Below are 27,466 nucleotides of genomic sequence, written 5' to 3' on the forward strand. Positions count from 1 at the left end.
CATTTAAGCTTCCTCTTCTATGAAGAGTCTGCCCAAGTATTTCTGACATTGATTTGTACACATTCTTTATGTATTCCTGGAAAAGCAAACCTTTATCAGTATAATGTGCTACAATTATCTTCTCTCAGTTTGTGCCTTGTCTTTCCACTCTTTTCATAAGTTTCGTAGTTTAATGAAGTGTTAAGATATGAACTCTGGAGCTTAACCACCTGGATTCAAATCCTGGTTTTATCACCTACTAGCCATATGACCTTAAGTAAATCATTTAAACTCTTTGTGCCTCAGTTTTCTCACTTATAAAATGGAGAAAATAATAGTACCTCTCTTATAGGTTTGCTGTGACGATTAACTTAGTTAATGTGTCAAGCATATAGTACAGTGCCTGACACATAGTAAAGACTATGTAAGTACTGCCATAACATTAACATTATTGCTTAGGAAATCCTTCCCCACCTCAAGGTCATTAAGACGCTTTATGTTTTGCCTTTCACATGTAGGTCTTTAATCCACCTGATCTTTATTTCTGCATATGAAGAAAGTTAGAGGTCCAATCTCATTTTCTTCCTTACAGATAATCAAAGCTCTAGTACAATTCATAGAAAAGTCCATACTTTTATACTTTAATACTTCCTATGCCATATGTCAAATGTCTTCACAATCATGGATTGTTTCTGAGCTTTCTTTTTTGTTCTATATATCTGTTTGTCTATTCCTGAACCAATACCACACTGTCTTAATTACTATAGCTTTATTTCCCTCCCCCCCATTTTTCACATAAAATTTTTTGAAAATATAGATATATTGAAAGAACAGTATTTGGAGTATCTGTGTATATATTTTGCTTTACCTAGTACTCCCCTAACCCCTTCTCCCAACTCACATCACTTCAGCCACAATCACCCTGCTTTTGCTCAAATATGCTAGGCATATTCCTGCATCAGGAACCCTGTACTTGCTGTTCCCTCTATTAGCAATACCCTTTCCCTAGGGGATCCACATGGCATGCTCCCTAACTTCTTTTTGTTATTTATTCAAATGTCATATTCTCAAAAAGGCCTTGAATAGCTACACTATCTAAAATTATAATATCTCTTACTATTTAACATAATATATATTTTATTTCCTTGTTTATTCTCTCTCTCCCCATTAAGAATGTCAGCTCTTAAAAAACAAAAGCATGTCAGCTCTATGAAATCAGGGTGTTTTAACTGTTTTTCTCCACTGCTGTATTCCCACGGCCTAGCACAGTGCCTGGCACATGATAGACACTCAAACCTTTTTGTTTAATGATTATGTAATCTGGCTCCAAAATCTATGTACCTTTCTTCATTAACTCTGATGCCTTCTGAGTGCATTATTCAGTGCACTATTCACTGTCTTCAATTTAGTCCATTTAATATTTTCCAAGCACCTAATCCTGATGCTTTATATCACATTTAAATAAACCTCTTAGAATCTTAGAAATAGGATATTTATTCTAGGTGAGCAAAATAAGACATTTAATGACTGGTCCATGATGGGTCAATCAACCTTGGAAGACAGTGATCCCTTGGGTTTGTTCTTTAAAGCAGGACAAAGAAGAGCAGATAAAAATAAAATTACTAGCCCTCAAAGAAAATGCTATTTTACTTAACTTCAATATTCTATGATGACCCTGCTAAAAGGGCCTCTTTAATGTTTATAATCCTTATATAAACAAAGAACAGAGGCTAGAATGCCTTCTGGTTTTCTCCTGCATATAAGTTGACATTAGGTTTTAGGGGGCAACATTGTCCACTAGATCAGTGGTGCTCAAACTTAGGCATGCATCTGGAAAGCTTCTTATAACACTGACTGCCCAGCCCTATCCCAGAATTTGTGATTCAGATAGGTCTAGGGCTGGCCCCAAGAATTTTCATTTCTAATTAATTCCTAGGTTATGCTGATACTGGTCTGAAGACCATACTCGGAGAACCACTGCACTAGATTAACTGGAAAAATGTCATTGTTCTTATTTCACTCCCTACTTTTAATACTCTTAGCCCTGACTTAATTTCCACCTCTAGGCTTAGTGCTGAACCCTTTATTTGGTATCAGTTCTGACCTAAGGAGAGGGTACTTACAGCAATCAGCCCCAGTGATATCTGTCATCAAGTTCCATTTGCTTACTGGTTCCTTTGACCTCAGTCCCCTATATTCTCAATGACTGAATTACAACTATTGTCCCTAGCTTCTCAATGCCTGGCTCCTGGTCCCAGTTGCCCTGACTCCCCACTTCCCACCTCAATGGCTAGGTCCATGACACTTGTTTTCAGATCTCCTGCATGTCAAATGCCTGCCATTTAGGCTCCAGCAAGTCAGGTGGACTCAGCTTTGATATTCATTGATGTGCTAAATCCTACCTTTCAAATGATTCTCCACACATACTCTCATTATTTCAAATTGTCTTCTATGCAATATTTATTTTCATTGTGCCCAGATCTGACTTCTAAATTTATGCCTCCATAAGCCAGTTCCCAGGTGGATGAATCATGCTAACCACACCCAGAACTTCACTTACACTGAGCCACTGCCATATCTAATCTTGCCCTAATCTATTTTAGGGTACAGTGGGGAGAACTTTGGAGTCAGACAGACCTAGTCTCAAATCTAAGCTCTGCCACTTATTAGTTATGCCATATTGCTAAGTAACTTAGCCTCTAAGAGCAAGATAGCTAAGTTGTTCTGAGAAGTCAGAGAGGTTATATGTGTAAAGCATCAAGCACAGAGGTTGAACAGTGTTCATTAGATGTTAGTTTCCTTCTGATCTTCCTGCTAAATTATGCAGCTTCCTTAGGTAAACAGTTTAGTCAAGAAAGCTAAAACTATTTCCCTGCAAAAACCTTTCTTTCAAATACCTATAGTATCTGTTTTACTGGACATTCTATTTAACTGTAGAACTTATAAAAAAATCAACTCAAGACCAGGAAAAATAAAAATTAAAGAGATGGTTGTAGTGTATGTGTTGGGAATTGGCAGAAGAGACGAAGGGATTCTGGTACTGATAATATAAGCCATATTTTCACTACTGCTTTTGGCAATGTGAGAAGAACATCTTTGCCCTTCCTGTATAGTATTCAGAAAACTTCTTACACTTGATGGTATCTCGGATCTCTTTGAGAATCGATTGAATGTTGCAGACCTCCTCCACAGAAAAATGCACAGATTCACCATTACACTTCATGTGCTTCCCCTCTTAGGTTAAGAACTCCTGACCTCGAGCACAGGGGGGTATACTTACCCAGAAGTACAAGACATGGGAGTTTAATGCAACAGAAAGAACATGGGACATGGTGTCAGAAGACCTTGAGATGACTCTTCTCACTCTGGAATGTAATAGATATCCAACTTTGGGCTTATCATGTAACCTTTCAAATATTACTTCTCATCTGTAATTTGGTAGATAACAATTTTTACCTACCTCTCAGGGTTGTTGTTAGAATCAAATGAGAAAATGTACAGGAGAAAAGAACACTATTACTTGTAAATGACTTTACAGATATTAGTTATTAACATTCTCTGGAAACCTACTGAATTTATAAACACAGGGGCAAGCTTGAAAATCCCAAATTATTGAAACTAATGGAATATATCATACCAGAGAATTATCTTAATAAATAAAAAAGCATAATAATGATTTTTAATAATAATGAAATTAATAATTTTAAACTAGTCCTATATATGTTGAATGTCAAAATTATCATGGCTGAAGCACTTATGCTCCTTTTTAAAGGAAATCTTGAGAAATTTCAAGCCCAAATCTCTAACTGGGATTGAGAAATTTAGATATTGTGAGTGGAAATCAAATCCAAGGAGAAAAAAGATGAATAGTCCCATATTTCTCTCTACCCTACAGGAAACATATTTCTTGCTATGAAAAAACCATCTGAGACGGAGAAAGTCATGCTGATTTAATTTTCTTTCAAGGGACACCGGGGAAGACAAAGCCTTCTCTGTGGGAACAAGCGTCCTTCTATTTTAGCCTAAGTCTACTAACATTTTAGAAGCTCTTCTTTTAAAACTTTAGATAAGGAAGATATTTAAAATATTAAAGTAGGCTACGAATTTGATCATATATTCTAACCACAACGTCATACATCTAAAATGGCAGATCTCCATGACAACAACGTAAGTTTATTTCCTTATCCTGATTCCTCTTATGGATCTAAGGCTAAAAATGTCACCAGGACCAATTCTGCCCTCATAATAAGACAGTAATGCTATCCATATTCCCTTGACTGACTGTTCCAAATAACAATTCTATTAACTTTTTATTTTGAAATAATATTAGATTTAAAGAAAAGTTGTAAAGATAGTACAGAGGGTTCTTGTATACCATTCACGCAACTTCCCCTAATGTTAACTTCTCATGTAACCATGGTATATTCATCAAAACTGAAAATTAACATCACTACAATGCTGCTAACTAAACTATAGACTTTGTCAGATTTTCCTAATTTTTACACTAAGGTTCTTTTTCTGTTCCAGGATCCAATCCAGGATATTACCCTACATTTACTCATCTCCTTAGCCTCTTCCAATCTGACAGTTTCTTGGTCTTTCTTTGTCTTTTATTACCTTGAAGCTTTTGAAAAGTACTGGTCAGGTATTTTGTAAAATGTTCCTCAATTTGAGTTTGTCTGATGTTTTGTCATGATTAGACTGGAGTTATGAATTTGGGGTAAGGATATCACAGAGGTAACATGCCCTTCTCATTTCATCATATCAGAGAGTACAGGATACTCACATGACTTATTACTGATGATGTTATCTTTACCACTCAAAGGATAATTTTTCATGCTAGGAATCTGTCTATATGGTAGCTAAACCTAGGATGGTTACCACGCTTATTTGGAAAATAAGCAGAGGTTCAGCTGCTCAACTAAGAAACTCTGGGAACTACTGAAGGCAGTATAGTCAGACAGGTGTTGGTTTGAGTCTGTTTCTGCCACTTACTAGTTGTCTGCTGGGGGGCAAATTACTCAAGTCTCAGTTTCTTCACCTGTAAAATGAGAATAATATCACTTCAACCAGTTGTTATTTTATCCTTACAAGATAGTATATATAAAGCACTTAGTTTGGCACATAGTAAATAATCAATAAATGTTAATGCTGTTCATTCTGGGGTTGATGGTGGTAGTAATAATGTTAGTAGTATTTGCCAACTTGTGTTGTGTGCTATTTTCATCTCAGAAGGAAGTCAAACTACAGCCCAGAAAAATACTATGTGTTTATAAGATTTTTAAACTTTTTAAGTGTAGTAAAATGTCCTATCAGAGAGATGTTTAACTAGAGATTAAATATGTGGGTTTTTTCTTCTTTAGCAAGAGAAGTTTGTAATTGCTTTGCTATTTGGGCAGAGGTAGAAAATAACCTTCAAGCAGATCCTACTGACTGGGTAAAGAATCATTTAAGAATGAAATTAGAATACTCCCTAACACCATACACAAAAATAAACTCAAAATGGATTAAAGACCTAAATTTAAGGCCAGACACTATAAAACTCTTAGAGGAAAACATAGGCAGAACACTCTATGACATAAATCACAGCAAGATCCTTTTTGACCCACCTCCTAGAGAAATGGAAATAAAAACAAAAATAAACGAATGGGACCTAATGAAACTTAAAAGCTTTTGCACAGCACAGGAAAACATAAACAAGACAAAAAGACAACCCTCAGAATGGGAGAAAATATTTGCAAATGAAGCAACTGACAAAGGATTAACCCCAAAATTTACAAGCAGCTCATGCAACTCAAAATCAACAAAACAAACAACCCAATCCAAAAATGGGCAGAAGACCTAAATAGACATTTCTCCAAAGAAGATATATAGATTGCCAACAAACACATGAAAGAATGCTCAACATCACTAAATCATTAGAGAAATGCAAATCAAAACTACAATGAAGTATCACCTCACACCAGTCAGAATGGCCATCATCAAAAAATCTACAAACAATAAATGCTGGAGAGGGTGTGTAGAAAAGGGAACTCTCTTGCGCTGTTGGTGGGAATGTAAATTGATACAGCCACTATGGAGAACAGTATGGAGGTTCCTTAAAACACTAAAACTAGAACTACCATACGACCCAGCAATCCCACTACTGGGCATATACCCTGAGAAAACTGTAATTCAAAAAGAGTCATGTACCACAATGTTCACTGCAGCTCTATTTACAATAGTCAGGACATGGAAGCAACCTGAATGTCCACTGACAGACGAATGGATAAAGAAGATGTGGCACATATATACAATGGGATATTACTCAGCCATAAAAAGAAACAAAATTGAATTATTTGTAGTGAGGTGGATGGACCTAGAGTCTGTCATACAGAGTGAAGTAAGTCAGAAAGAGAAAAACGAATACCAAACACTAACACATATATATGGAATCTAAATTTAAAAAAAAAAGGTTCTGAAGAACCTAGGGGCAGGACAGGAATAAAGACACAGACGTAGAGAATGGACTTGAGGACATGGGGAGGGGGAAGGGTAAGCTGGGACAAAGTGAGAGAGTGGCATGGACTTACATATACTACCAAATGTAAAGTAGGTAGCTAGTGGGAAGCAGCCACATAGCACAGGGAGATCAGCTTGGTGCTTTGTGACCATCTAGAAGGGTGGGATAGGGAGGGTGGGAGGGAGATGCAAGAGGGAGGAGATATGGGGATATATGTATAGCTGATTCACTTTGTTACAAAGCAGAAACTAACACACCATTGTAAAGCAATTATACTCCAATAAAGATGTTAAAAATTAAAACAAAATAAAAAAAGAATCATTTAAGTTAGGGTTCCCTTAGTAAGTTTAGAGTGAAGAGGCCCCACTGTCCTGAGAGAAGGGTTTAACAAGACCTTTTGTATTGGGGAAGAAGGGAGACTTATAGTTTGTCAGGTAAAAGATTCTACAAAATGTCCTCAACCAGTACTCTTGGAACTGGCTTATACACTGGGATGTAGCTGCACGTATAAACTAAAGGAGCCAGTTGTTACAATCTCTATAACTTCCGAGTCCCAATTTAGAGTATAACTGAAGGAACTTGGAACCAAGGGAGTGGGTTCATCCTACCTCAAAGAAGCGTTGCTGCCAACGATTCTGGACCAGTAAAAGCATCATCTCAGTAGTGAGCAAGCATCATCTGTAAGGTTGTTCAGGGTCAGGCCTCAACCCCAAAATTCAATATAAGGGTAAGAAACAACAAGATCAGTGAACTGATCAGAATCATGTTCCCCTGATACTCAGCATTAGAGAGGGATTGACTCTTAGAGCTACTGGAAAATTAGTAATTAATTGTTGGGGAATGGATTGATGCAAAAAGAGGGCACTGGATTTATGCTACTGAGGCATATAAGTGTCAGAGTAATTAATTGTAAAATAAAAGAGGTATGCCTATACTTGAAGCCCGTTCACAGAAAGTTTACCAGTTGTATAAGCTTTCAACTTCCCCATATCTATTGTTTGCTACCCCCACAGGCCTCTCTATAAAGATAAATAGTTTTTAAAATGCTTAAAAGGTAAAGGGCCCCTGGATTTACTTTTAGCAACACAGAAAGAACATGAGTATGGGGACATGGCTTGACACTTAGCAGCAAGGCTTATGAGGGAATAAAAATCCCATGGGATACAGTGGGTGGTAGCAACTACTGAAGCATAGGAAAGCAGATTCAATTCCTGCAGCCTGCAACAAAGGAAGAATGGTAAGCATACAGTGAGGGTATGGGCCTAAGAAGGAATCCTGGGACTGAGCACTTCCCTAAATTCCACTTAGAAACACAAACTACCTTTAGATTCGTGTGCATGTATTAATGCAAAAATCATAAACTTTCTAGAGAATTATGCACAGAAACACTATCATGGGACAGATCACCATTCTCCTTTCTCTCCGCAGTCTCTCCAATCTCACAGTTTTCATTCTGCCTCTGATCTCCCCCTACTTATATCCACCCAATCTACTACTGCTAGAACACAGTGCTGATCTTTTACCTGCTTAAAATTGCTCTGTGAATAAAATCCAAGTCATGTGTCTGGCCCTTAAGGCCCTCTGGGGCCTGACCCCAGCAGGACTTGCCAGATTTATCTCCTCTGCCCCACTGCTCTTCCACCTTACATCCTGTGTAAGCACATCTCTGAGATGTTAATCTTGCTGTTTCTATTCTGTAATGTTCTTTTCCACCTTTTGCACTTCTGTATGTCTAAATCCTTTCCTTCCTTCAAACTGAGGTCAAAAGCTATCTCCTCAATGAAATCATCTCTGATTTTTCCAGCTATAAGTGATATCTCCCAGTTTCTTAATCCCCTTAACATTTTATCTTTCTATTTTATGATGTGGCTCAGTTTTTACCTTGTATTTTATATATATTTATATATATATATATATATATATATATGTATGTATGTATGTATGTATTTCTTAATGACCTTACTAGACAAGAAGCTCCTTTGGTCTTCACATTGTCTTATTTATTTCCCACAAGGTCTGTTAAAGTATCCTGCACATAATTTGTTAAACAAATAAATACCTTGGTACCAAATACTACATTTATATGAACTTGATTATCTGTAGTATTAGCATATATATAACTACAGATTTGGGGGAGCTTCTCAGAAGAAGCAAAATAAATAATCTTTTAATATTATCAATAATAAAACTTTAACTTTAAAAGATTTCTTTAAAAATTCCAAACTGACCTAAAACTGTTTTGTTAAATTGTTTCTAGTAATAAAATGAAAGAAGCAGAGGATTCTGCAATATGGTTTAGGAAAAATTACGCATTTGATCAACAGCAACTACATCAATTCACTGTGACATGTTACGTTAATGTTCACAAAGGTCACCAATAGCTGGGAGGAAAAAGTGTTTTGTTTGTTTTTTTCATTCGACTACAGATGATATCTAGTTAATAATTAGAAGACCAGGAGGGCAGATCATGTTCTGTATTGAAAGGAGGATTTAACACAGAGTGCACGGAAAAACATACAGAGCTTTCCAAACTGTAATAGACATGCATTATTTACACTTAAACCTCAATGCACTCAGTGCCTTTTCTAAATAAGCCCCTGTCTGGCTATTTATTAACATTCAAATTTTATTCTAATCTGTTTTACCATGAACTTTACATGATTTATTTTCTAAGATATAAACCATTTGGAACTGTAGAAACATTTACTGAAACAAATGAACCACGATAGGATAAGGGCTGAGATCAGTTACCTGCTTCTGACCAAGACAGCTACCTTTTAAAATTCTACCTTCAAGGAAAAAAATACTGAAGTGTACAAAAAAAAAGGTAATTTAAACTAGAGATTGGTATAATTGCAAGAATAATAATGGGGGTATAGAGTAAAGTTATTTTTAAGTAAAATTAAAGCTATGAGGCTTTGCTTTGTTTTCCTTAGAATATGCTAGTTTCCTTTCCTAAGAATATGCTAGCTAGTTTATAAGATTTCTTGAGTTTGGCACACAATGCATGTGCAACTGTCTACCAGACACCACTATCTGAATGTCCCATAGAAAATGAACATGTTGAAGCCTAAGATCATAATCATCTCCTTCCAACTTGCTTATCCACCTGTATTCTTTATCTAGTTAATAGAATATCTCTTCAGTCATGTGCCTGTGCCAGAGCCAGAGCAAAAAACATGGGAGTCATATCTATCTCTCTCTTACTCTATAAATACAATCAACCATCTAGTTCTGTAGATTTTCTCTCTTACGCTGGTTCCCTCCTCTCCAGCACCATTGCCAATGCCAGTGTCAATGCCTTAGATCAGCCCTTTAATTTCTCTTGCTTGGAGAGTTACACGATAGCCTTCTCCATGGTCTCTCTGCCTGAGCGCACTCTCTCTATCCACCAGACTTCTGATGGAGTAATTGTTCTAACGAGCAAATCCGATGTTGCTCCTTACTCAGTATTCTTCAATGGACAAACTAATTTACATGGCATATCAGGCCCTTCGTGGTCTGGCCCTGTTTACTCTTAACCATTCACTCATTCTGTTCATTCATCAAGTATTTACTGAGTCTACTTTGTACCAGGCACTATTCTAGGTATTAGAGATACAACAGTAAGCAAATAGACAAAAATCTCATCTTTTCAACCTTTCCTCTCTACCACTGTCAAGTGTTCCCTGCCTTTAAGAAATAGTGAGCCACTTGCAGTCTACTAAAACATGGCTTGTTCTTTCATGCAAACTTCTACTCATCCTTCAGATTTCAACTTAAATGCAACTTCCTCTCTCAAGACCTCCTGAATCTCCTGTGTACTTTATAAATACTCATATTATGTTTGTGTTTCTATCTTTCCATTTCAAGTTCCTTGAGCACAGAAATAATATCTTTTGACATATAGTTGGCAAATGCAATGTCTGTTAAATGAAATAAGTGAATAAAATGACAAAGGTTTCCTCAAGTTTTAATTGTTTCTAGTGATCAAATAACTTTTTCTTGATGTCCCAGAATTACAGGCAAAGTAATAAGTAAGAGTTTACACAAGCAACTGTTACTCCTTATTATTACACAACAGATGATTTTCAGAGCCCCATATGAATGTAAGTCTTGGCGATTTTGTCATCTTTCTATTTGACATTTATTTCAGCCTAAGTTTATTTCATGAGTAAAATTTTACACTCTGCCCTGGGGCATATTCCCATAATTAAAAATGCAAAGTAGTAAATATTTCAACATACACTATACAGCAGCAACCACAGGTTTTATGGGAAAGGATATTACGCAACGACAGAACTTCGTTATCTCACAGAGACAGTTTTAAATGATGCACCTTGTATACTAACCTACTATGGATACATTAAAAAATCTCAAATCAGTATATTACTGCCTACATATAAGTCAACCCTGATGACATTCTAAGGCTATATTAAGAGAGTCAGGCTCTCACTAGGCATACTGCTTTATTGAGATAAAATGCTACCTGATTTCTCCATTCATTTATTCAACATATGTCCAAATGTGAACCAGGAAAATATTAGAAATGCATTCCAAAAGCAAAAGTGAAAAGACAGATATTGTAGACCAAATCCTTCCCAATTAAACAGGTTGGAACACCACTGTTGATGTGAGGGGTGGCCATCTGTCAGTACATAAAGGAACTTGTGTTTGCACACAAAGACATTGCTCAACCCACATCTGGCTCCTGCAGCCAAATTCTACCCTCACTGGGGCAAACTCCCACTGAAATATATGGGCATAAAGAACAGGCAAAACAAAAAGAACAGGCAAATAAATTTTTAAAAAGCCAGCTATTCATTCATAGTAGATGTATGACAGTAGATGTATCAGAGAATCTGGACAGAATTGAGTTCACAATTCTACTTTCATTTAAAAAAAAAAAAAAAAAGAACTAGAAGGTCATGACAGAAGAGAATTTGCATATGTGTTAGGAGATCATATTTCTCATCTCATGGCATAAACTTAGGAAATTCTCTTGGATTCACATGTTTTTTCTCTTCTCATCTCTCTTCCCAAATCATAACCTGTAAGGCACAACTCAGTTCCTACCTCCTCTGGGAATCCTTTCCTAATTATTCCTGCTTTTTTCCTACTCTAAACTACTCTACTTAGAAATTTAGCATATATTTATAAACTTCCTCTAATGTTCTCAATGTCTACTAAGCTAAAACTGGGATTACTCTTTCCCAAGAAGAGTTATTTATATAGCACCAACTATATAATCAGAAGAAATTCCTATAAAATATCAAGTAGTTGGCACCACAGCATCAAAGTTTCTTACGATACTCACTCACTTCACTCAATATCTGAGATTTCGAGAGGGGCTATATCAACATAATGGATAGGAACATATACTATAGATCCAGACTGTATATGTTTCAATTCCAACTCTTATTTACTGGCTACTATATCATAAGTTAGGCAAATTACCTAACTTGCAACTCTTTTCCTGTACAAATGAGAATAATAATAATAGTGCCTTCCTGATATGGTTGCTGTGAGGATTAAATTAATCACTACCTGCAAAGGCCTTAGGATAGTGCCTAGCATGCATTCAATTCATTTTAGCTGTTATTATTCTAAAGTATGAAATGTCCAATTTTAAAAAGCATATATGGGTTTCTTTAAAATGGAAGAAAATAAGCTAAACTTTTTTTTCTTCTACAGTGAACAATTTCTTCTTTAGCCTACCAACAGAAACAGATATCCCAACCCCTACTCACACCCAAGACTGGGTGACTTAATTCTCCTCTTTTGTGAGTCACCAATTCTATTCCTCATTTTTAAAAAAAAAACAGGGGACTTCCCTGTTGGTGCAGTGGTTAAGAATCCACCTGCCAATGCAGGGGACACGGGTTCAAGCTCTGGTCTAGGAAGATCCCACATGCCACGGAGTAACTAAGCCTATGTGCCACAACTACTGAGCCTGAGCTCTAGAGACCGCGAGGCACAACTAGTGCGCCCGCATGCAACAACTACCGAAGCCCATGCGCCTAAAGCCTGTGCTCCACAACAAAGAGAAGCCACCGCAATGAGAAGCCCTTGCACTGCAACGAAGAGTAGCCCCGCTTGCTGCAACTAGAGAGAAAGCCCATGTGCAGCAACAAAAACCCAATGCAGCCAAAAATAAAAATAAATAAATAAATTTATAATAAATAAATAAAATAAAATAAAATAAAAACAGACTCAACTACTGGGGCATTACTGAGCCGAATCTAAGTGCCAGTTACAATGTAACTGGGTATACACACACACAATTTAATTCTCACAAAAATTCTTCATGCTACATTTATGAATCCTATTTCACAGTAGAAAACACTGAGGATCAAGATTGTACAGTTAGTAAGTGGCTAAATCAAGAATGGAATCAAGGTACTAATTTCAGATTCCACCTCCTTTCTGCTACATATCACACTACTTGCCTACAATTTCCTTTTTCCCTTAACTTACCCACATATAATTTATAGCAGAGCAGAACATAGAGGTGTTTCCTCAGAGTTCACCCATATGTTCTTGCCAAAGTACATAGCCCTGCAACTTCCCATTTCTGTTCCTCAAGTCTCATGTCAATTTAACTTCCTTTCTTGTAGTAAGAAATGCAGTGCTTACAATTTGTATGGAAACACAAAAGACCCCGAATAGCCAAAGCAATCTTGAGAATGAAAAACGTAGCTGGAGGAATCAGGTTCCCAGACCTCAGACTATACTACAAAGCTACAGTAATCAAGACAGTATGGAACTGGCACAAACACAGAAACATATATCAGTGGAACAGGATAGAAAGCCCAGAGATAAATCCATGCACATATGGTCACCTTATTTTTGATAAAGGAGGCAAGAATACACAGTGGAGAAAAGACAGCCTCTTCAGTAAGTGGTGCTGGGAAAACTGGACAGCTACATGTGAAAGAATGAAATTAGAACACTCCCTAACACCATACACAAAAATAAACTCAAAATGGATTAAAGACCTAAATTTAAGGCCAGACACTATAAAACTCTTAGAGGAAAACATAGGCAGAACACTCTATGACATAAATCACAGCAAGATCCTTTTTGACCCACCTCCTAGAGAAATGGAAATAAAAATAAACAAATGGGACCTAATGAAACTTAAAAGCTTTTGCACAGCAAAGGAAAACATAAACAAGACAAAAAGACAACCCTCAGAATGGGAGAAAATATTTGCAAATGAAGTAACTGATAAAGGATTAACCTCCAAAATTTACAAGCAACTCATGCAGCTCAATATCAAAAAAACAAACAACCCAATCCAAAAAAAGGCAGAAGACCTAAAGAGACATTTCTCCAAAGAAGATATACAGATTGCCAACAAACACATGAAAGAATGCTCAACATCACTAATCATTAGAGAAATGCAAATCAAAGCTACAATGAGGTATCACCTTACACCAGTCAGAATGGCCATCATCAAAAAATCTACAAACAATAAATGCTGGAGAGGGTGTGGAGAAAAGGGAACCCTCTTGCACTGTTGGTAGGAATGTAAATTGATACAGCCACTGTGGAGAACAGTGTGGAGGTTCCTTAAAAAACTAGAAATAGAACTAGCATACGACCCAGCAATCGCATTACTGGGCATATACCCTGAGAAAACCGTAATTCAAAACGAGTCATGTATCACAGTGTTCACAGCAGCTCTATTTACAATAGCCAGGACATGGAAGCAACCTAAGTGTCCATCGACAGATGAATGGATAAAGAAGATGTGGCACATATATACAATGGAATATTAGCCATAAAAAGAAACAAAATTGAGCTATTTGTAGTGAGATGGATGGACCTAGAGTCTATCATACAGAGTGACAGTAAGTCAGAAAGAGAAAAACAAATACTGTATGCTAACACATATATATGGAATCTAAAAAAAAAAAAAAAGGTTCTGAAGAACCTAGGGGCAGGACAGGAATAACGCTGATGTAGAGAATGGACTTGAGGACGCAGGGAAGCAGAAGGGTAAGCTGGGATGAAGTGAGAGAGTGGCATGGTCATATATACACTACCAAATGTAAAATAGATAGCTAGTGGGAAGCAGCCACATAGCACAGGGAGATCAGCTCGGTGCTTTGTGACCACCTAGAGGGACGGGATAGGACGGGTGGGAGGGAGACACAAGAGGGAGGAGATATGGGGATATATGTATAGCTGATTCACTTTGTTATAAAGCGGAAACTAACACACCATTGTAAAGCAATTATACTCCAATAAAGATGTTAAAAACATTTTTAATAAAATAAAATTAAAAGTCGAAAAGAAAAAGAAATGCAGTGCTTAGAGCTGGATTCTGAGCTCCCATGCCTTCCTTCTAATGACTTTCTTTAAGTACAAGTTTTTAAATGACTTTTGTGATGCATTGCTTGCTCTGACAAATTGCCTGACATTTTGAAATAATATTATTTTAAAAATTTAATTAAATATTACTCTGTAGTAACTCATAGAAAAGAATTATGGATTTATCTCAAAATTTTAATATGCCTATCCTTGGGGCCAAAACAATCAAGAAATGAGGCTTCTGTGCTCCAATGAAACTATTTACAAAAACAGGCAGTGGACTGGATTTGGTTCATGGATTTGGTTTACAGACCCCTGCCCTAGACTTTTGAAGGTCCAGTGCACTTTTCCACTACTTTATAGTTACTACCTATTTTCAGAATGGTGTTTTAGCCTATGTCACTTGATGACATTCACTGTCAGGGAAAAGATAAATAAAAAGTAATTTGTAAAAGACCTATGAAAACAGCAGTATACTACATAAACATTAGTATTACTTTTTTCCCTCTTCTCCAGCTTTTCAAACTCTCTCTCACTCCTTCTCATTTCTTTCTCCTCTAATAAGGTAGTTTGGCCTAGAAGTAAACACTTTTTTATCTTTCCAAAAGTACTCAAAGCAAACGTGTTTGCAGAATCTTATTTTAAAAGAAGTAGTGGACAGGGGACTTCCCTGATGGTCCAGTGGTTAAGAATCCGCCTTCAAATGAAGGGGACGCGGGTTCGATCCCGGGTCGGGGAACTAAGATCCCACATGCCATGGAGCAACTACTGAGCCCACGTGCCACAACTAGAGAGCCTGCATGCCGCAACTACAGAGCCCATGTGCTCTGGAGCCCACACGCTGCAACTAGGGAGGAGCCCACACACCACAACGAAGAGCCCGCATGCCACAACAAATATCCTGAGTGCCGCAACTAAGACTCAGCACAGCCAAATAAATAAATATTATTAAAAAAAAAGTAGTGGACATGCCTTTAGGTACCAGAATGAACAAACTTATACAAATCTCACCTTTTAAAATGGTAAGAAATGTGGGCCTTCTGAATATAACTTGTGTCGGCATGTTTTAGGGGAGTAAAGGGAGCAATGGTAAGCAACCGTTATATTCTCAAACTCAAGTAACAAAGTGATTATCAGTTTTCTCATTATAGAAGCTATACGGCATGATGATAAGAATACTGGACTTAGTACTGGAAGACCAAATTTGGAATTCCTTTTCTGCCACTTACTATCTTTGTGATTTAATAACCTACATAAAAGGAGTTGCTATGAGGATTTAGACAGTTAACTATTTAAAAATACCAAGCATCATAAACATCGATTATTGTCGTATTTGAAATTATAAACTTCTTAAGTTCACATCTATATTTTTAATAGAAGTATAATATGATACAGTATTGTACAATACAATTTTGGGGGGGGGCTGTGCCGCGCTGCATGTGGGATCCTAGTTCCCCAACCGGGGATCAAACCCAGGCCCCCTGCAGTGAAAGCACGGAGACTTCACCACTGGACCATCAGGGAAGTCCCTGTACTATATGATTTATAAAGCATCCAAAGTATCTACTGCTAAGTATAAAGAAACTTTTCTGCCAAGGAGCTAAAGATTATTTAAAAATACTCCCTCATCAAGCCAACAATATTCCTCTGAAATTGAAAGAAACCAGAATTAATTGAGTGAGGTGTGCTGGGTATTTTACATAGACTCTACTCATTTAACCTTCACAACAACCTTGAGAAGAAACTGAGGCGCAGAGAAGTGAAATAAGTTGCTGAAATCACAACGCTCCTAAGTGGCAGCCGATCTTGGATCCATACCCAGGTTAGATTGATCCTAAAGCTCTGTTCTTTTCATCACATAACACTGCCTCTTCAGCTTTTTCACTTGAGGTCCACAGAAAGCTAAGTACCTCACACAAGGTCAAATGATAATTACTTTCAGTGGAGTAGAAGGCAGATCCTTAGATTACAGGGCACTGTTCTACTAGATTAAGTCACCTACAAATAATTTACTATTTTAAAGGTAATTTCCAGACAATTTCTGCTTAATCTAGTTTTGGTCCCCCAAAATGTATATACTGGTACATAGAGTGAAACCAGTCTTTTTCACACTAATTAAAGACATTAGGATATTACCAAGTTTAAGCCTTACATGTGCAAAGAAACAGCTTTAGAATTTTGAAAAGAGAAAAAATAAACCAAAGAATAAGTTTCCTGAAACTCTAATAGTATGTTAATAAACATAACAAGGACATTTTCACTGGAAATGCCTGGAAGTTATTGCTTCCAGGAAGCAGACTGCTTTCTCAATACTTTTTTCCCATGAAATTTAGAGAAACTATTACAAGGCAAAATTGGTTACCGAGGTGCTTTTGAAGAACTAAATCAGTAAATTAGAAGCTTTTAAATCTTGACATCAAATATAATTCACAAAATGATAAAAATATGTGAAATATTTTGTAAATCTATGGCCCCTTTATTTAAACCAGTCTGGTCCTTGAGAGCAGAGGCCTTTTTGTGTGTGTGATAAAATAAAATTAATTTTACCTTCAACTTCTGCTGCTTACCTGTTGCAGAGTATGCTGAGGGCTCCACGTGGACTACAGTCACATGGCAGACAGAGCCTGGAAGTACGATTCAGGTACAAACCCTCCTTGCAGGTTTCACAGCGAAGACCCTGATAACCTGGCTGACACTCGCACTGCCCTGTGGTCTGGTTGCAGCGATTCACATCCAGGCTTCCGACCACAGAGCAGTTACATACATATCCTGCAAAGAAAAGAGGGAAAGAGATATCAATTAAGGTTTAATGCTTTCCTAATAAAATGAGCTCTATTTTATTTTTCTTAATAAATATTCATGACAACTTTGTAAGGATGGATAAAATTAAGTCTAGTTCAAATTCACTTTCTATCCTATTTAGTTTATTTAAATTGGGAATTATATACAGTAAAGTATATAAACTAATTATAAAACTAACATTCTCAATTTCTTTTTCAGCACTCTTTATCTTCTAGCCCTCTTACCCTATACTCCAATGTATGGGTGGGTCTGTATATTACTAGTTTTTCTGGATTAGAAATCTCCAAAGGCAGGGCCTATGCTTATCTACATGGCACTGAGAGCACATGCTGGAAATGACTACACGTTAAATAATAAATAATCCCGCTGTATAGCAGCAGAAGCGCAGACGGTTGACCGTGGTAACTTATACAGGTCAGACAAGATTGTGCTACAGCTGGAATCATGAACTAGTATGTTCTTCCCAGGAAGAAATTAACGGAGAATTGCAACTTTAAGGTGAGGAAATGACAAACAATAAATCCCAGGTGAGAACGTTTACAGGGGCATCCTGATCAGTGGGTTAAAACCAATCACAATTTGAATCTCTTTCCCAAATTAAAAGATTTAGAAAATAAACATTTTCTTTAGATATTTCAAACAGTTTTTTGAATGAAAATATTTAGAAGTAGTTGGCTTTAGCTTTTTTTTTAAAAAAAAAATCATTTCCAAGGGGCTTCCCTGGTGGCGCAGTGGTTGAGAGTCCACCTGCCGATGCAGGGGACACGGGTTCATGCCCCAGTCTGGGAAGATCCCACATGCCGCGGAGCGGCTGGGCGCGTGAGCCATGGTCACTGGGCCTGCGCATCCGGAGCCTGTGCTCCGCAACAGGAGAGGCCGCAACAGTGAGAGGCCCGCGTACCGAAAAAAAAAAAAAATCATTTCCGTGGGTTTTTTTTAAGATTTATTTTATTATTTATTTATTTTTGGCTGCATCAGGCCTTAGTTGCGGCATGCGGGATCTTCCGTTGCAGCGCCCGGGCTCCTCATGTCAGCACCCGGGCTTCTCTCTAGTTGTGGCCTGTGGGTTTTTCTCTTCTCTAGTTGTGGCTCGTGGGCTCCAGAGCGCGTGGGCTCTGTAGTTTGTGGCACGCAGGCTCTCTCATTGTGGCATGCGAGCTCAGTAGTTGTGGCATGTGGGCTTAGTTACTCCACAGCATGTGGGATCTCCCTAGACCAGGGCTCAAACCCGTGTCTCCTGCATTGTAAGGTGGATTATTTACCACTGGACCACCAGGGAAGTCCCAGCTTTAGATTTTTTTTGTTTTTTACATCTTTATTGGAGTATAATTGCTTTACAGTGTTGTGTTAGTTGCTGCTGTATGACAAAGTGAATCAGCTATATGTATACATATATCCTGTATCCCCTCCCTCTTGCATCTGCCTCCCACCCTCCCTATCCCACCCCTCTAGGTGGTCACAAAGCACCGAGCTGATCTCCCTGTGCTATGCAGCTGCTTCCCACTAGCTATCTTACACTTCGTAGTGTATATACGTCCACGCCACTCTCTCACTTCGTCCCAGCTTCCCGCTCCCCCACCCCCGTGTCCTCAAGGCCATTCTCTACATCTGCGTCTTTATTCCTGTCCTGCCCGTAGGTTCATCAGAACCATTTTTTTTTTAATTTAGATTCCGTATATATGTGTTAGCGGCTTTAGCTTTTTAATGCAGATACATTTAAAGGTCAGTTAGGATTTGTTTTTTGCTATTATTTATACTCATTCTATTAAGAAGAAAGTATTTTCCACATAGTTTGACAAAGTATCAACATAGGACTTTCTAACCATATACAGAAACATGTAGTTAAAGTCAATTGCAGATAAAACCTTGTACATATTTTAGGAATAGCCCCCATTCCAAAGTAGCTATGGACCTCGGTTTAAAAAGCTCAGAGAGGGCTTCCCTGGTGGCGCAGTGGTTGAGAGTCCGCCTGCCGATGCAGGGGACACGGGTTCGTGCCCTGGTCCGGGAAGATCCCACATGCCGCGGAGTGGCTGGGCCCGTGAGCCATGGCCGCTGAGCCTGCGCGTCCGGAGCCTGTGCTCTGCAACGCGAGAGGCCACAACAGTGAGAGGCCCGCGTACCACAAAAAAAAAAAAAAAAGCTCAGAGAAATCTATGACAAATTATACTTCTGAATAAGTAAGGAACTATCAATATATAAAATGACATTATACATATAGATAAAAGTTTAGCTTGAAAAAAATCTTTAACATAACTTTTGATGATTTTTAAAAAGATACTGGATAAACTGCAAATCCAGAGTCTTAAAAAGAAAGCTATAAAGAAGTTTGCTTCTCTATTCTAGACAACGAAATTAACCTTCAAAATTCTTTATGTCATCACAAATAGCTTATGCACACAAGTCCAAACAAAGGATTCCACAAAGATATTCTCACTTGACCAACTCTTGGCCCACACTTCTTCAGTTCCTAACCTTTGGTGTCAGCTTATCTCTCTGCTCTTCACACCTCTTCTAATTTGTAAATATACCAAATGAATGAATATGTAAGTAATTTGTTTATTTTATGTATATTTTAAGCTTGAGTGGTGAATTAGTTACAAAACCCAGAGGACAGTTCAGATTTCTTCAGCCCCAAACTTAGAAAAGGAATAAGCTTCCCGTCTCAATCAGGATTCTTAGTTTTACTAAGCTACATAAGCATGACATTTCTGTGACAGAGTTACATGTTTTCACATTATTTCTAGTTTCTTGGTTTGTGTGTGTGTGTGGTTTTTGTAAATAAGGAAGCCGTGTTTAGTGGTCTGTAAACCTGCCAATAACAACTTCATGGCAAGGCCTTCACTCTACCAAAAATGACCAGACTGCTAAAAATAACATTTTCTTTCAAAATCTGGCAGAATTCCAACATACATTCAATTCCTCCTGCTGGACCAATTTCATCACAAGTTAAACCAAGCAAATTGTGCCGGTATGGGCAGAATTAGCTCAAGAAAAATGAATGGACTAAAAAACTCTATAATAAAGACTGAGAATTTTATTCTATTATTTCTTTACTAATGTGCTTCCATCTAAAATGTGAATCAGTGTTCCCAATGAATAACATTTTTAGTAAAACTGTTAAGAACTTTGAGATAAAAACTAAGGTTTTTTTTGTGTGTGTTTTTTTTTTTTTTTTTTGCAATACGCGGGCCTCCTACTGTTGTGGCCTCTCCCGTTGCGGAGCGCAGGCTCCGGACGCGCAGGCTCAGCGGCCATGGCTCACGGGCCCAGCCGCTCCGCGGCATGTGGGATCTTCCCGGACCAGGGCACGAACACCTGTCCCCTGCATCAGCAGGTGGACTCTCAACCACTGCACCACCAGGGAAGCCCAAAAAACTAAGTATTTTTTTCAATCAAGTCTTATGGATAAAACTTCAGTAGTAACCAAGTTTGTTGGTTATTTATTATTTCTATAGAACTGATTCAGCCTTTTCATTATCCCCTGAACATACTCTTTTCAGTCCCATTCTGTGCTCCTTGTAATGTTCTCTCCTCTCCACATATTTAAATCTGTCCCTTATTTCAAGAATCAGCTGAAATTTACTCCTCCATAAACTCTAATTCTATTGCCCCTTGTTTGAACCCAAAACAACAACTACCACCCATGACCCTCATACAACAGTAATTTAAAGATTAAGGCAGTAAAGTGAAGCAGATATGAGTACAGACTATAGAAGCAGACAGCTACAGGTTTAAATCCAGCTCCATCACTTACTAACTTTATGACCTTAGGCAAGTTAGTTAACCTCCTTGTCCCTTCCTTCTCTCATCTGTAAACAGGCATAATACAGTACCTATAACACTCAGGCCCAACACATAAACTGGAAGCCGTTTGGAGTGCCGAAATAATTACTACAATAGCTGGAAGAAAGGGATTCCAAATAAAATAATAGAAACACAATTTAGATGGCCAGATTCACAGGCCACAGCTTTGTGATGAGATCTGAAAGCCTGGGATTAGGTTTATTACCATGTCAGTTTTGGACAATGTCTGTGAAATAGAATTAGCGTCCTGACATTCAGGAATTTAAGCTGTGGGTCAGGTAGAGAAGAACAGCGTATCCTTCATATGCTGGGCTCCATACATTACCAACATGGGTGCCTACAAATACAACGATGAAAACAAAAGGGTGTAGGACATGGTTTCAGAGAGAAAAAAAAGAGCATTTATTGATTATATGCCCTTGGTACTAATCATCCTAACGGTAGTGGGCTGAATTGCAAATATTTCAGCAAGAGAAGAGACGATCACCCTAGGGCCAGGATGAAGTGCTATCACCTGATATAGCAAGACAAAAATACACTATCACATTAACATTCCTCTCCAGATTAACCAAAGGGAAGGAAGCTGAAGTAAAGCATACCAAGTCAAGTGCCAGGGAACATATGCATCCTTTCAGTTTGGAGCTCAGAATCTGAGGCCCTATCCCAGTGTTTAACCTCAAATGAAATGATCCAAATTAAATGAATAGTATGAGCAACAGTAATAAATATAAAGGACTATGAACATGCATTAAATTGTGTCAGGATAACTCATTAGCTTGTAAGTAAACTCTCAGAGCCTTCACAGTTCTTGACATTCATACGGAACCAGAAAGGAGTTAATGCAGAAACAATGCAATTTTCTAGGAGACTGGCAATATGAAAAAAGAAGAAAAGACATGTCAATCGATAAAAGCAGTGGGAAGGACCTATAGCCAAAGACAAGAGATGAAGTGCTGACTTTTTAATGAAGTAGAATCTTAGACACCAGAGCGGCACAAAGGAGTCTGTGACATGACTGATGGTAAGGCACTAGTGTGTATGTTAATGGGAGTGAAACAAGATGAAGAGGACACAAAACGCTAATCACAGACAAGTCTGAATGAAATGCCAAAAGGCTCATTTGGTTGCCTATGAGTAAATATGGAATAAACTCGCCATCATTTGAGTAGAGTGTTTCCTTTCAGTGCCCTATAATTCTTAGGAAAACTCTACAGAAAAATAGAGAAGAGTAACATATATATTAGCAGGGAGACATTTCTTTTTGTTTGGCTTCTGAAGAACAATGAAATACAGTGACTTGAACCCCGAAGAAGAATAAGAAACTAAAATCTGGAGCCAAACTGTTTAAAAATAGAAATATAGGGGGCTTCCCTGGTGGCGCAGTGGTTGAGAGTCCACCTGCCGACGCAGGGGACATGGGTTCGTGCCCCGGTCCGGGAAGATCCCACATGCCGTGAAGCGGCTGGGCCCATGAGCCATGGCCGCTGAGCCTGCGCGTCCAGAGCCTGTGCTCTGCGATGGGAGAGGGCACAGCAGTGAGAGGCCTGCGTACCGCAAAAAACAAAAAAACAAAAACACAGAAATATAGGGCTTCCCTGGTGGTGCAGTGGTTAAGAATCCACCTCAATGCAGGGGACATGGGTTCGAGCCCTGGTCTGGGAAGATCCCACATGCCATGGAGCAACTAAGACCGTGCACCACAACTACGGAGCCCATGCTCTAGAGCCCGTGAGCCACAACTACTGGAGCCTGTGCGCCTAGAGCCTGTGCTCCGCAATAAGAGAAGCCACCGCAGTGAGAAGCCCACGCAATGCAACAGAGTAGCCCCTGCTCGCTGCAACTAGAGAAAGCCCGCACGCAGCAACAAAGACCCAACGCCGCCAAAAATAAATAAATAAAATAAATAAATTTATTAAAAATTAATTAATTAATTAAACACTGCACTTTTCAAACATCCCTTACCAAAGCCAAAAGATGAAAATTTTAGCCCTAAAGAAAAAAAAAAGTAATTTCGTTAAGAAGTCCCGTAAGTCCCCTCTTTATGCAAAAACACCTGTCCTGGTAAGAGATTATCTCCTTGAACATATTAAAGATCTTTTCCGGGCTTTTCATACACCTGGTAGGCTTCTCCCTGCATTCAACTTTTAACCAACTCGTGTCCTTAGCTCAGTAAAAAGTCCATTATATCATCTACAGAATTTTAATTATGTTTTGGTAACTGCAGCTACTTCGATGGGAGTTTTTAGAAAAATATTAATTGTAGTAATATGGCCTAATTAATGTGTCCTTTGTTTCTCTGTGCCTGTTTCTGAAGTCCTTTCTGAGTGCTGTAATTAACTATGATGTCTGAAGACTAAGGCAGTTTGATACAATAGTGTGTTAGCCTTTTGCAGATAAAAAAGAACTATAAAAGAAGTGAAAGATTTGAAAAAGACTGAATAAGAAAGTGAAAAAAATTGTGTCCTCAGTCAATTCATGATGCAAATCTCATAAAGAAATGTTCATTGATATCAGCACTGTTGCTGAACTAAAATGATTATGAAACAAGTATTGCACTTAAGCATAGATACTGAAAAAAATACTTGTAAATACAACTAACACAGAGCACTCACAGGAATCTGATTCAGGAATATAGCCTGAAATTCTATCTATAGCCTCTTGCAAAATTGTGGAAATACCTTTGCAAAACTCAATCTCTGACTCCATTCCTTCAACAATCATTTCACTCTTGCTTTTCAATATCTTCAGATATTGAAACAATACAAAAAATATATCTATTAAGAATACCAAAAAAAAAAAGAAGGAAAGAAAAACTGCTTTTGGCTATTCTAAAACTTTTCATTTTTCCCCATATTCAGAAGACATAGTAAATGTACTATAATATGGCAACTTCTGTTCAATCTCAAAGCAGCAAAAACTAGAAGTATTTAAAATATATTAAGACTCAGTATTTAATCTTATAATGAAAATTTAAAACATTAAAAATTCAAGTTTAGTAAGTTTAAAATTATCTGAAAATATACACTTAAGTAAAAAATAAATACACTTTAGTATCTCCTTCAGGAAAACATAATTATTTTGTAAGGCACTATCTAGAGGTCATTTATAATTATGGAGAAATTGAGTTTCTCAGGCTTATCATTAGATGGGAATAAGCTGATTCCAGGATATAAAATATTTGGGGAGCTTTATGAACAGAGGTCATATGACAAGAGTTATGGCGGCACTCATCATACTGGTACAATTGTCACCACTTCCTGCTTTGTACCCTAAAGCCAAAGAAAAAAACACATCTTCCCAACTTCCCAAAGAATAACCTCTTATTCCTCTACTTTCTCCTTTTCCTTCTTTTCTCTCTCTCTATTAACTGTATTCTAATGTTTAAAAGTATTCTCTACACACACAATGCAACCATTATAACAGCATCTACTGAATGGAAGTCAAAGAGCAAACTGCACAGTAAGAGGCAATGAATACCCACCTATTAGAATGGCTCAAGTTAAATAAACAAAACAAAAAAATGACAATATCGATTGCTGGGAAGGATGCAGAGGAATTGAAACTTTCAAAAACTATTGCTGTGAATGCAAAATAGTACAGACACTTCGGAAAATAGTTTGATAGTTTCTTATAAATTAAATATACCTTCATCATATGACTCAGCAATTCCACTCCTAGGTATTTATCAAGGAAAATGAAAACCTATGTTCACACAAAAACTTGTATTAAAATCTTTATAGAGCTATATTCATAATCACCCAAATCTGGAAACAACCCAAATGTCCTTCAACTAGTGAACTGGATAGGCTGTGGTACTTTCTTACAATGGAATACTACTCAGCAATGAAAAGGAAGGAAGCATTGACATGGATGCTTTGACAAAGATGTGATGGACCTCAAATGTGTTATGCTATATGAAGAAAGCCAGGCTCAAAAAGGTACATATTATATGATTCCATTTACATGATATTCTGGAAAAGGCAAAACTATAAGAGCAGAGAAAAGATCAGGGGTTTTCCAGGAATTGGGGTGGGGGGGCGGGTAGGGGGAAGGGCTAACTACAAGCTCAAGGGAATTTTGAGGGAGTAATGAAATTGTTTTGTATCTTGATTGTGCATTTGTCAGAACTGAGAACCAAATGAGTAAATTTTATTGGATATAAATTTTAAAATTAAAAAAAGTTTAATAAAAGCAATGAGGTTTTACTAGACTAGATTCTTAAATTTTGCTAGAGGGAAGCCATGGTGTACCACAAGCAACGATTTTAGCTGGACTGTGGCACTAAAGTCAATATGGGACCCAACTCAGTCTTTTTCAAAGCTAATGTTACAATTAAGACAGCGAGAACTGATTAACGCTTCGGCTGATTACTGCATAAGGAGTTGTGGAACATTTTAGGATTTAAAATGCTATTTAACTAAAAGAAGTAGAATTTTCCTTTTTCCTTTGGCTTCAACTAAAGTCTTGGATTGTAATTGCTCCTATGTAGAATGAGGGAGAAGAGGGAAAAAATGAAAGATAAAGATGTATAGGATTTCCAACCCCTTTTCATATACAATTGCTTATTTCCCTTTGAGATTGATCATTAAAAATCCTACTCTATTTAAACAAAGACCAGGAAAACAACTTTGAATCTATCCAACATAAAACTTCATCCTTTTTCACAAACCTAGGATAGCATCTACAAAAATAACATCTCTCCTGATTTTCAAGTTGAAAAGAAAAGGAAAAATAATTGTTGGAAATAGGAATACTTAATTCAAACCTCTGCCTGAACATCAAAAGAACAGAAAATTACAACAACAACAAATTATACTGTCTTGACTATAGACCTGATTTCCTAAGTGTATGGGGTATTTATTTCAAAACGTAGTTTTTATTAGGCCCATATTTCATCTTTGTAGGTTTAGAGTACAGGAATCTCAGAAAGGCCTCATTCTAGGGAAAAGGAATTATCAACGTAGAGTTCTTATTTTTATAAAAGGTCCTACTCTAGCATAACACTGATACTCAAATTATATTTCACATTTATGTTATGCCAGTGTAAGGTCACAAATCTTTGCAAAGCTGGGAAACAATACTAAAGTTGATGAGTTTTTGAGTTAAACCAGGCTTTGTAGAAATATGGAAAGTTTTAAAGCCACCACTTTTAAAGAAAGCTTTACCTTTTAAAATAAAAATATATCCATTAAAATTCCCAATCACAATTCACTATTGCAAAACATTTCTTCTACTTTACGGTAGACATATGAAAAAAAAAAGTGTAGCATGACATAGGTTTTGTTGAAAAATTTGTCTCATGCTTTAAGGACCATGTTGTTAGTGCTTGTCCCTGCCTCACTGCCAGTTTTCCACAATTCAAAGACAATTCATCTAATTAATGAGACAAGACAGCAAGTTCTGGGAAAGGCTGTAACAACTACCTTTTACTACAAATAGTAACAGAGATGATATTACCAGTTATTGAGCATGTGCTGTATGTATATCAAACTTCACATTAGAAACTTTACACATATGGCCTCCTTTAGTCTTCACCACAATCCTGTGAGGAAGGTTCTTTGAAGGAGGAAATTGAGTCTTAGAGAGATGAAACAAATCATACAACTAACCAGCACAGGAGAACAAACTGGAACTCAAACTAAATAACACCAAAGTACACGTTTTTCACTATAAGAAGCTTCTGCTTTCACTTTGTTATAAAGCAGAAACTGACACACCATTGTAAAGCAATTATACTCTAATAAAGATGTTTAAAAAAAAAAAGAAGAAGCTTCTGCCTATGAAAACGAGTAGTAAAAACACTAGACAGACCCAGCAATCCCACTACTGGGTATATAACCACAGAAAACCTTAATTCAAAAAGACACATGCACCCCAATGTTCATTGCAGCACTATTTACAATAGCAAGGTCATGGAAGCAACCTAAATGCCCAACGACAGACGAATGGATAAAGAAGATGTGGTACATATATACAATGGAATATTACTCAGCCATGAAAAGGAACGAAATTGGGTTATTTGTAGAGACATGGATGGATTTAGAGACTGTCATACAGAGTGAAGTAAGTCAGAAAGAG

At 37.5% G+C, this 27,466-nt stretch overlaps 1 protein-coding gene across 1 annotated transcript in view; it reads right to left on the reverse strand.

Annotated features, from left to right (window-relative positions):
- The window catches only part of MEGF9 (multiple EGF like domains 9), an 84,464-nt gene that overhangs the window by 24,522 nt on the left and 32,476 nt on the right, over positions 1 to 27,466 (reverse strand). Inside the window, exon 2 of the mRNA XM_004269281.4 lies at positions 17,347 to 17,548. Within this exon, the coding sequence (XP_004269329.1) occupies positions 17,347 to 17,548 (202 nt within the window). The remainder of the gene's footprint in view (positions 1 to 17,346; positions 17,549 to 27,466) is intronic.

Source organism: Orcinus orca, chromosome 6 (genome assembly GCF_937001465.1).
Source record: "Orcinus orca chromosome 6, mOrcOrc1.1, whole genome shotgun sequence".
In the NCBI taxonomy this organism is placed as follows: Eukaryota; Metazoa; Chordata; class Mammalia; order Artiodactyla; family Delphinidae; genus Orcinus; species Orcinus orca.